At 52.1% G+C, this 11911-nt stretch overlaps 1 protein-coding gene across 1 annotated transcript; it reads right to left on the bottom strand.

Moving 5' to 3' along the window:
- Positions 1 to 3538: 3538 nt before the first annotated feature.
- Positions 3539 to 5276, bottom strand: LOC143266740 (tryptase beta-2-like). Its single transcript, XM_076577739.1, has 6 exons — positions 5236 to 5276; positions 4955 to 5015; positions 4638 to 4803; positions 4261 to 4526; positions 3958 to 4121; positions 3539 to 3882 (listed from the first exon to the last, which is right to left on the bottom strand). Exons 2-6 carry the CDS (start codon positions 5013 to 5015, stop codon positions 3718 to 3720), a joined length of 822 nt encoding a protein of 273 aa, XP_076433854.1. The 5' UTR covers positions 5236 to 5276; the 3' UTR covers positions 3539 to 3717.
- Positions 5277 to 11911: the final 6635 nt, after the last annotated feature.

The following is an 11911-nucleotide window of genomic DNA, read 5'->3' on the forward strand; positions in this document are numbered from 1 at the left end:
TCTCATATCCAGCCTGGAGTCTCCTGACCCCACCCCAGGTAAACAGAATCAGAACCCTGTGCAGGGCTTCTGGTCTATCTGGAGCCTAATGGTCAGCTGACCCAGGGGTGCGGCCAGAGTCAGGAACTTCTCCCAGCTCCAAATCACAGGCCAGGGTTGGAGGGTCTCCCTGATACTTTTTAGGTAAAGAATCCCCAATTAGATGTAGAGAAACTAGCTGTAGAGAGTGGCTCATTCCTTCTTCGGGATGTGTGACATCACAGGGCAAATTGTGCCTACTTCGTGCCCACCTGTCCTGCGGCTCAAGAGAGCATGCTCAATGTTTGACCTAGTGTCAAAGAAGCATGCTCTCAGCCCACCCCGTGTGACTGGCCTCCCTCGGGGAGCTGCATACCTCAGAGGGGACTGTTGAGAACATAGGACCTGCCTGCCAGTTCATCCCAACATAGGGCAGGCAGTGGAGGGAAGGGAACCACGTGTTCTTAGGGCTATCCCAGCCAACCCAAGGAGCCTGGCGTCACTCAGGTTTTCACAGAATCAGATCCTGAGTCTTGACCCTCTGAACTATCCCCAGGTCCCCACAGGAGAGGACTCCAGGACCCTTACCTGTCCCACCTCCTTTTGCTTTTGGTATCTCCCCACCTGCACACAACCCTGTTCCCCGGCTCCCTGAACACTCACTCCAGGTCTGCTATCCAGACTAAAGCTCCATCCATGCAAGACAGGAGTGAGTGAGTTCTGTTTCCACCTGGCAGAAAAGCAAAGGGACAGGCAGCCTGGCCCTAGAGACACTCCACACACTCACACACACACACACACACACAGAGAGAGAGAGAGAGAGAGAGAGAGAGAGAGAGAGAGAGAGAGAGAGAGAGAGAGAGAGAGAGTCAGAATCTCCCATAACTGAGCCAGAGCTGAGAGCTACATCTGTCTAAAGTACCTGCTCAGCTGGGTGATGGCCTCTGGCTGAGACAGAGGGTTCAGGCCTTGCCCTGAAAGCTCTCAGGCCTGACCCCTGTAGCCCATGGCCGGAGGTGAAGCCAGTGATCAGTTTTATCTGTCAACTGACTCCGAGCTGAGCAGAGCTGCTCTGCCAGGGTCAGATAAGGAGAAAGCCCATCAGGAGCCTAGGCTGCTCTCCCCTCCCACCCTTCCTCCTCACCCCTTGCCTGGCCCTAGATGCTTCTCACTAGAATCCTGGTCCATCTCCGACTCTGCATGGCCTCCACTGAAGAATGGCTAAAAGCACTTATCAGACAGAGTGTCATCACCTACCAGGCAGGATCCACAGTGACCCTGAGAGAGTGAGATGGGTGGCATGGAGGAACAAGGAACCGAGTTCCAGCTTTACCTTTTATTTTTGTGGTGGATGTGTATTATGTTTGACATTAAAAATTAAAACTAAGCAGATGGCCAGAGAGATGGCTCAGCAGTTAAGAGTGTCACACACACACACACATACACACACACACACACACACACACACACCAGCACCACCACCAAAAGATGGTACCAAGCACTGGATGAGACAACTGACTTCATTTCCCCATCAAGGATGAGGGCTCTATCCAAGCAAGGGAACGGTCAGCCCTCAGCAGTAATTGTAAAATCGTGGATGTCACCCCACACCAGATGTTACCTCCAATACAGAAGCTGAATCAAGACAAGGGGGGCAAAGGGGCAGCATTGCTGGCATATGATTGTGAAACATAAGTGACATTCCAACAGGGAATGGCTGCTCCAGTGGGGCCCACTCTCCAGCCAACAGCTCCCTTCAGCTGAATGTTCCAGAAACAGGCATTTGTGTGATTAGGAATAGCCATGAACACCCAAATCCCGAGAGCCTCAACTGAGAGCCCCTCAAAGTAAAGTCCACTCTAACAGCCAGATGTGCCACTGCATGAACTTTTTGTTTTTGTTTTTGTTTTTCGAGACAGGGTTTCTCTGTATAGTTTTGGTATCTTACTGTCCTGGATCTCACTCTGTAGACCAGGCTGGCCTCGATTCGCCTGGCTCTGCCTCCCGAGTGCTGGGATTAAAGGCGGGTTCCACATCAGGCGAAATTATTTTTGAGCTTTATTCTTTTAGGATGGGGTCTCACATATCCCAGGCTGGCCTCAAACTCAATTTGAAGACAAAGATGACCTTGAATTCTTGGTCTGCTCCCACCTCTCCAGTGCCAGGATTGCAGGGGTATACTACCACACTTGCTTATATTGATGGTGGAGATCGAAGCCAAGGTTCCCTGCCTGCTAGTCAAATACCACCAACTGAGCTACACCCCTAGGCCCCACCACGTGGGATTCTGGGCAGCAGAGGCAGTAATGACGTGGACTCTATGCAGAGTGTGATGAGAAGGCAGGATGGCAAGGAGTTCCTATCAGGGCGGTCACGGAGCCGTCAATGAGGCAAAGGAGATGTCTTTTGCCACTGCAGGGTGAAGATGGCTGAGCAATACCTGCAGAGGGTGGGGGTGCACTGGCCATGCTTTATCCCCTGGGCCGGCTGCAGTGAGTCTGGCTTCCCTCTATATGGGTCTTTATTTATTTTTTTTTTTAAGATTTATTATGTATATACAACATGTATGACTGCAGGCCAGAAGAGGGCACCAGATCTCATTACAGATGGTTATGAGCCACCCTGTGGTTGCTGGGAATTGAACTCAGGACCTTTGGAAGAGTAGTCGGTGCTCTTAACCTCTGAGCCATCTCTCCAGCCCCTACATGGGTCTTTTAAGGTGTCCATGCTGTTCTCCATGTCTTAAGGACATGATGTCTCTCACATAAAAGAAATGAGCTGTGGGCAGGCAAGGTGACAGTCAGTGGGTAAAGGTGCTGACTGTCAAAGCCTGAGGACCTGAGTTGGATGCCCAGAGTCCTCGTAAAGGTAGAAGGAGAAGGGCCGGACGGTGGTGGCACAGGCCTTTATTCCCAGCACTCGGGAGGCAGAGGCAGGCGGATCTCTGGGAGTTCGAGGCCAGCCTGGTCTACAGAGCGAGATCCAGGACAAGCACCAAAACTACACAGAGAAACCCTGTCTCAAAAAACCAGAAAAAAAAAAAAGTAGAAGGAGAAAACTGACTGTACAAAGTTGTCCTCTGGCCTCCACACACGCACCTTGGCATGCACATATATTAAACAAGCACATGTTTGTTTTTGTGTTTTTTTTTTTTTTTAAGAAAGGGTTTCTCTGTGTAACAGCCTTGGCTGTCCTGGAACTCCCTTTGTAGACTAGACTGACCTCAAACTCACAGAGATCCTCCTGCCTCTGCCTCCCGAGTGCTGGGACTAAAGGCGTGCGCCACCAATGCGCAGCAAGCAAGTGTCTGTTTGACATGTGTTTAAAATACGTTTTGAAAGTGAGCTTGTGTGGAAAGACGTTAGTCCCGGGGACAGGGCCTGGTAAGAGGCCCAACCCCACTACGGTATGCCAGTCACGTGACTAGGACCCCACAGCAAGGGCATCACAGCCTGGCCAAGGTACTCCATTATCCCCCAGTGACACCCACAATGAGGAGAGCAACCCCCATAGCTGTTTACAAGTGCTTTAATGAGTACCCTGTGCAGTCACCTGGGGTGGGAAGCAGAGGGGATGGGGGTGGCCAGGGGCTCAGAGGGACAGGGGAGGCAGAAGGACAGGAAGGTGGAGGTTCCACCTGGGCAGGAAGCATCCAGTTCAAGACAATAGGGCCTGGTTCTCCTCTGACCTGGAAGCAGCTCAGGATTTCTTAGGGACGTAGCGGTGGATCCATCCCAAGTAGTACGTCACCCGGGTGTAGATGCCAGGATAGTTGGGCTTTGCACAGCCCTTACCCCAGCTGACCACACCTGCTTGCAGCCAGGCACCCTTGACTTGGCAGACCAGCGGCCCCCCTGAGTCACCCTGGGGAAGACAGGGGCTAGTACTCCATATGGAGACTGCATGGGGTGGGGTATGGGGGAAGGACACAGGACCCACCTGGCAGGAGTCCTTCCCAGTACTTCCAGCACATAGCATGTCATCACGGACAATGCGAATGTTGTCCCCTGTGTAGAGGCCAGCGTGGTACTTCTGATCACAGAGGCTGTTTTCCACAATGGGCACCTTCACTTCCTTCAGGGGATAGGGCGGCGGGAGGGGCACTGCGGTGAAAGAGGTGCAGCATTTGGGGGACTCATCAGGGACTGGCCAGCCTTGGGAACCCCTGTCCACCCCCCAATGTTGGGGCTGGGTGAGATCGAGTCCCTGCCCAACTAGCTGGCAGCCATCCCTGACACATACCAGAATTATTAATGTAACCCCAGCCTGTCACCCAGCATGATGTCCCTGTGGGAAAGGTCTCCGCGGCAGGAGGCAGGGATATGGGCTGGACATGGGTGGAGACATTCACAGCGTCCTTGAGCTTCAGCAGAGCAATGTCTGCCCCAGTCTGAGCCAAGTAGTAGTTGGGGTGCACAATGATCCGGTTCACAGGCAGGAGTTGGTCCTCGTAGTATAAATGCTGCTCACGAAGCTGCACCCGGAAGCGCTCTGGGCTTCGGATGTTCCTGGAAGAAACAGCCCTGTTTGGGAGGCTCTGAACACTGGGGACTGTGGGAGAAATCTTGACCACCCCCACCCCCACTCCGCACCCCCGTGTCAGGCCCAGGCAAACTCACGGTCCCACACAGTGTGCTGCAGTGAGCACCCACTGTGGGTGGATGAGGGAGCCTCCGCAGATATGTTTCCAGTAGTTGGACTTTGATCTCAGGCTCACTTGCCAGGGCCACTTGCTCCTAGATGCCTCCTGTCCTCCCACAATGCCCACTCGCTGCTCAGCTGGGCCTGCAACAGGACAAGGGGAAAACCTCAGCATCCTGGCTTGCTCCTCCCTGTACAGGAGCAACTATCCCTGGGATCCTCCACATTCTCCCATAGCCTGTGGCCTGTGAAGGTCAGAGAGAGAGAGACAGGGAGGGCTCAAGACACAACTCACGAGGGGCGGCATGCAACAGGCTGGCCAGGAGGGACAGCACCAGCAGCAGCGGCTTCAGCATCTGGAAGAGGCGAGGAATTCAGCTTGAGTCCAGCTGGGAGACAGGGCTGGACTGGGGTTAGCAGAGAATCGAGTCCAAATGGAGCCAGGGCCTGTGAAATGGAGAGTAGGTTCAGCCGGGGAGTCTGGGGTCTGGTGCTCCAGGTCACTAAGGTCACAAGCTTGGTCACTCTGCTTCAGGGTGATGAGCAGATGCCAGGGGCTCTGGGAAAGGACTTTACCTTGGTGGTCTCTGCTGCTCTCTACTCTGCCTGCTGTCCTCTGTCTGCCCTTTTATTTTCCCAGACCAGAGTTCATGAGAGGAGGGGCATACCGCCCTCCAATCCAGACATGAAGGAAATGATTTAGATCAAAGGCCCTCATGTAACAATGCCCCCACCACCAAGATGACCTTCTGAGTCCCACAAGTCACAGATTGATCACAGAAGACCAGCAACAAACACCCCGCATGGGGTTTTGGTGTTTCAGGCTATTGGAAGGCAGAGTTTGAGATCCAACTGGTCTCTGCTCAGGGTCCACCAGGGCTGCTGTTGGTATTGGAGATTCCAGGGGGTCCCACCATGGGCAGAGCACTGCACACTGAAGGTCCCATCAGCTGAGTGCCCTACATCATCGAGATGACACTCCTTCCAACTGTTGAGATGAGGACCCTGTCCCTTGCCCAAGGATTCAGAGGAGGTCTCAAAAAAGCTCCTAGCTCAGTGTCACCTATAATGACAAGTTGACACACTCTAACACATTTCCCAAGAGGGATATGAACAGGAGATAGTAGTGTCTGTGAGCGACCCCAAAAGGAGTAAGGGTAACAGTGCCATTCATCTGAAGTCCCCCGAGTCCTCAGGCTCAGGCTCGGCTTTCCTGGACAGTTTTAGGGAGAGGGTCACATGAGGGACCTTGTCAGAATAGGAATCAGCCTTGTCAGGGAACAGGACCAAGTGTCCCAGCCCAAGGGACCCTGCTCCCCCATCAGACCCAGCTCTACAGATAAATCCCGCAGTGTGTCCTGGGCCTTATCTGCCCCGCTCTCCTGATATGGAAGGCTGTTTATCGGGCATCTGATAAGCTGAGTATTTCATCAAGCATTTCATCAGTAAGGGGCAACACTTGCAGAGGAGGAAAATCTAAGAAGAGGCTACCAGCCTCCTCCCAGAAGACACTCCACCGTAGCCACCCCTGTACCCCTCCAGGACCAGGATGACCACTGTCCTGCCTGCCCATCCACCCCACCACCTGGCTCCTCTGGCCTGCAGGTCAGGGGTTACAGCCCTCTCCTCACCTTGAGCTCTAGTCCATCACCACCGTGGTCCCCACTGCCGCCGCCTGGGTTTCTCTGAGGACTGCCTGGACCTATTCTCTGCACACCCCAGAAGTATATTCAACTTGGACATATTCCTTGGACAGCACAGGGCAGGCAGGTTCCCTCTCTAACAAGATGCCCCCAGCGTTCTCAAACAGGATGCTGTCAAGATGGAACTGCAGGAATCCAGAGGTGTCAAGGAGAGGTTTTCCTAGGGACACACAGGAGGCTCCAAGCCTGGAGGGCCAAGAAGGGTTAGGCCTGCCAGCACCATTGAATCAGGGGCTGTGGATCTGGGTATTCCAAGGAATTATGATTGGTTCAGGCCCAAGAGATTAACCAGTTAGGAGCTCATGTAAGGAGGTGAGCGTGGTGGCCCACACAGGTGTAATCCCAGGAGGATGGTTGAGATCTGGATTACACAGCAATATCCTGGCTCAAAACAAAGATCAAAGAGCAAGGCTTAGCCGGGCGGTGGTGCCGCACACCTTCAATCCCAGCTCTTGGGAGGCAGAGGCAGGCGAATCTCTGTGAGTTTGAAGCCAGCCAGATCTACAAATGAGTCCACAACAGTCAGGGCTACACAGAAAAACCCTGTCTCAAAAAAACCAAAAAAAAAAACAGAAAAAAAAAAAAAGCAGGGCTTTCTCGATTTCTCAGCCTCGCAGATGCCGAGAGAATGTGTTGCTAGTATCTCTCTACCCTGGAATCTGAAGAGAAATTTCCCCCTCAAAAAGAGGATGATAGATAACATGATCTAGATCGGCATCAAAGATGTTCTAAAAGTGGAAAGCTCTCTAAATGTGAACTTTCCAAATGTAACTGAAAATAATGGATGTGTTAAAGTAACCACAGGACAAGACCCCTGGTGTTAGCAAATCGTATTGGCTTCTGAGTTTATTTTCCAATTGCAGAACCCTCAGGCTTTCCTATGCCACAACCATCTGGAGTTATCTGCAAAGCCTGGTTTGTGCCTCATGCCACACTTGTCAGTGTCTCCAGAAGAGAGCATACCAGACCAGGGAGGAGACTGTGGGCCACCCACTGGGCCTCCTGCCCAGGTGCAAGACTAACTGGGGCTCCCCGAGGCCACCCGACTCTTACATGGAGGGCTTGTAATAGAACCCCCCAGGGTGAGCAAGCATAAATGGATGAACCAAGATGGGCAGACCCTCTACATGAGACCGTGGCAGGTAATTGCACTTTTAGCCTCAGTTTCCCCCATGGAAAGAAAGGGCAGGACTACCCAGATTCTGAGCTGGAGGCAGAACCAGGCCTGCTGGCGCTCTAAACTTACCCAGTGCATGACCTGTGACCTTTGCCCTCCTCTTTGCTTGGAGGAGGGGCAGGAGGGTGATGTAGAACCAGCAGTCCAAGATGGGAAGGAAGTAAACCTGGGGACCCTTTAGGGGAGAATTGTGACCAAGAGCTTGCAGTTTCCATTGTAGCTATAGAAACATGGATATGAGGCATGAGTGCGTGAGCGTGGATGTTGTGCACATCCACGTGTGTGCTGTAGAGCGGTGACCTGCCAGCCTGATGCCAGCATCCTCATCAGAACAGCTCTAACTGATTACATGAGCCTCCGAGATCAGGCTTGACTGTTGATTCCTCCATAGAAGGAGGGATAGGGAGGGTCATTGGTCTCTCTGGCCATTGATTTGTATGCAGTTGTACCCCAACTGCACATAGCCCCATGGGTTGTGGAGGTACTACTATATATAGAACATAGCAGGTTAACTGGGGGAGGGGGAATGTTGAGGCGAGAATGTTAGATGGACAGCTGCTTTGGGGTCACGTCCCCTCCCATAAGTAATCCTCTATCTACATTCTGTACCCAAGTCCAAGAAACACACTGGCTCCCCAAGTCTGACTTCGGAATTATACTTTGGTTCGTGCTTAGTGCACTTATGAGGAGGGGGTTGGAGTTTGTTTAAATCTCCCCAGAGAAAGAGCCCACTTGACAGTGTGTGTGCCCGTGTGCACCGCATCAGCACATGTATGTGTCTGTGTGTTGTGTGTGCACACACACGTGTATTTCCTAACTGTGTCCCCTGAGAAGGGACAAAAGTGCAGACACCTCAAGAGCTCCATATAGCACCCATCCCCAGGGTCAGCCCGGGGTACAGGGTGAGTTCCCTGCTGGGACTGGGTTGTCGGATCGCGTCTCAGATAAACGAGATGCAGTGTTGGCCTCCACACCAGCCCCTGGTGGCCCTCAGCCTCTACTCATAAGGCTGTGTTCCATGTGTGACAGTGCTGTGCCACTGTGCGCACGCCTCAGCTCCACACTTGACAAGCAGGACCCTCCCTCTCTTGGAGAGTCTCTCATTAGGAGGATGTGCCTCAGGGAGCATGGAATCTGCCTCAGCCAGGAGAGTGCAGCTGTCCCCAGCCCTGGCTACCCCTACCTGGGAACCAGAAATCTGATGTCATGGGGTGGGGGTCAAGGACTCATAGAAATTGGTTATTCTGTGGGTGCCACGGGAGGAGGAGGTCCTTACCTTTCTCAGAAGTTTTCCTCCAGCACTGGGGACCCTGTCTCCTCATTGTCATCCTACCAGATGGAGAGCAGCAGAAGAGTGGCCCTGAAGAGATGCATCTGCCCTCCACCATGGACAAGGCTGGCCAATGTCTCCAACAGAGTCCCATGATAACAGGTGCCCCTGATGGGATGATGCCAGGGTATTTCTCCTCTGTGGGATTGCCCTCAGATCTATAATTGCCATCTAAGCACAAAGAGCCTTTGGACAAATGCAGTACATTCACAATAGCATCAGGCTCTGGCCAGCAGTCTTGGAGAGTCTGAAGACAAGGGAATACCAAAGGAGAAAATACGAGCATTTGGAAAACCCCATTACAACTCTGCTGTTGACCAGGTATTTAAACCAGGTGTAGGGAGACAAAAGTCATCCAATGACTTAGGGCCACCTGGACTGGGCATTAGAAGACAAGATGTAACTTGTCATCATGGATTCTGGTGTAATGTCATCTCATGGATGTCTGAGAGATGGCCACATTAGACATGCCTTCCAGACCCCAAACTTGCTTATCCTGACACATGTGTGGGAACATGTTACTCCACTCCCTAGCCTCGCTTCCCCGCCTTGCTTTGGAATTTCAGTCTCTCCTGTGGTGGTTTATCCCTTCCTTATGTGAGTGCAGAGTTCGGCTTCTGGCCTCTGGGGCTCTGTCTGAGTTCTTGGTGCTCTGTGTGCGCTTGTGGAGCTTTGTTTCCTCTCACCGTGGTTTGTCAGCACCCCACAAGTTTCCATATCTTGGTGTTTTCATTTCGCGTATCTCTCTGTCTTTCTAGCTTTACCTGTGATTTCTTCTTTGGCCCACTGATTAAGACTGTCTGTGAGGCCGGGCGTGGTGGTGCACGCCTTTAATCCCAGCACTCGGGAGGCAGAGCCAGGCGGATCTCTGTGAGTTCGAGGCCAGCCTGGGCTACCAAGTGAGCTCCAGGAAAGGCACAAAGCTACACAGAGAAACCCTGTCTCGAAAAAAACCAAAAAAGAAAAAAAAAAAAAAAAAAAAAAAAGACTGTCTGTGATGGCTGGGCAGTGGTGGCACACGTCTTTGATCTCAGCATTCGGGAGGCAGAAGCAGGTGAATCTCTGTAAGTTCAAGGTCAGCCTAGTCTATGTGAGTTCCAGGACAGCTAAAGCTACATAGAGAGACCCTGTCATGAAAAAATAAATAAAATAAAATAAATCTGTTTTTTGAGACAGATTTTCTCTGTGTAGCCCTGGCTGTCCTGGAACTTGCTCTGTAAACCAGGCTGACCTCAAATACATAGAGATCTTCCTGACTCTGCCTCCCAAGTGCTGGGATTAAAGGTGTGGGTCACCATACCTGATTTAATTAATGCCCTAAATCTTAATCCCCTTGCACACACAATGGTCCTTATTCATTTCTAGCATCATCCCAGTGTGCCCAAAGAGGATGCATCTTAGGGGTTCTTTCTCAGGCTTCACAGTGACACAGGTTTCTCCTCTCTCTAGGACTATCACTGACCCCAACCAAGTTAGAGTACAGTATTTCAAGTAGTACCTTTATTACCATAACCACCTGCTCTGTGTGGGCCAGTTCATCACACACCCTGAGTTCTATACTGTTCAGGATCTGGCAGACATCACCCTGATGGAACTCAAGGACCCTGTGAACATTTCCAGCTCTGTCTCCCTAGCTCCTTGCCCCCTGCCTCATAGACCTCCCCTCAGGGACACTGTACTGGGTGATAGGCTGGGTGATATTGCCAATGATGGTATGTGGCAGGGACAGCTGAGGGCTAGACAGGTGAGGGCCTGGTCATGCCACATCCCCAGCACTGGGGGTTTCCTTCCAACAACCTGACTTGGGGAGTAGAAATCTGAAGACCTAGGAAGTGGGAAGGTATCAGAACAGAGCTTTCAAGTCCCATAAGCCAGGATACGCCAGGGTAGCTAGGACAAACCATTTGGTACCTGAAGTCTTAGTCTCTCCATGTCTGAAGAGGCTACAATCAATTTGTGTTGTAGGAATCTGGTTGAGGAAGAGAGAGACAGCTCTTATCAACAATGTCACACACCTGAGGAAAGAAGCTGGCCTCAACTATGGGAAGATCAGCATTTCATGGACTGTCACCCAGGCCACAAATGTGGTGTGGGAGTGGACAGGGCCCTTGGGTGCCTCCAACACCAGTTTCTCTTCTCCCAAGTACTGTTGCTGCTGCTGCTTCTTCCTCTTCTTGCTCTCCTCCTCCTCCTCTTCATTTTTTTTTTTGACAAGTCAGAGCAGAGCTTTAGGGACTGGGCTGTGAGCAGGCCCTGGCTCTGGACCTCAGCATCCTGGTGGGATCCTTGGGACAGGATCCAATCTCCCCATACACAGAGGTCAGGGCGAACGGTGTCCAGGACCAGGGGCTCCACTGGACTCTTCTACCCAAGCTAAGCTGGAGTCAGCCATGCTAAGGGCAAATGATGGCCTTTGACCCTGCCCTCCACCAACCAGATGGCTCTCTGATGTCCTCCTTCTCTGATTAAGGTCAGAAATCCAGGTCCATCCTGGAGGAAGAAACCAGGTTGACAGAGCCTAGTGCAGCAGGCCTGGTTCAAGGAGACACTCACCAGCACAATTCTCCCCAGAGAACAGGGTTAGCTGAGCCCACCCCAGCCCCCGGGACCCTGCCCACCACAACAATCTTTCTTTCACCCACAGTAAGACTGCCACCGCCATTTCCCTAAGGAAGGTGCAAGTTCCCATTGTGGAGACCACCTTTGTGATTTGAAGTGTCACAAAGGTCTCAACACAGGGGACAATGTTCATATTGTCCATGACGACATGCTGTGTGCTGGGAAAGAAAAACACAACTCCTGAGAGGTGATCCCCTGTCCCCTCATGTTCCTGCCACCTCTACCAAGCCTTAACAAGAGTACTGACCCCTGTTCTCTCTAGGGTGACTCCAGAGGACTTTGGTCTGCATGCAGATAAAAGATACCTAGCTGCAGGTAGATGTGATCAGCATCAGCTGTGCACAGTCAACAGACCTGGCGTCTACACTCAGGTCACACATTACTTGGACCTGGACCCACCACTATGTCCCCCAAGGACTCCTG

This window comes from Peromyscus maniculatus, chromosome 8 (assembly GCF_049852395.1).
Source record: "Peromyscus maniculatus bairdii isolate BWxNUB_F1_BW_parent chromosome 8, HU_Pman_BW_mat_3.1, whole genome shotgun sequence".
In the NCBI taxonomy this organism is placed as follows: Eukaryota; Metazoa; Chordata; class Mammalia; order Rodentia; family Cricetidae; genus Peromyscus; species Peromyscus maniculatus.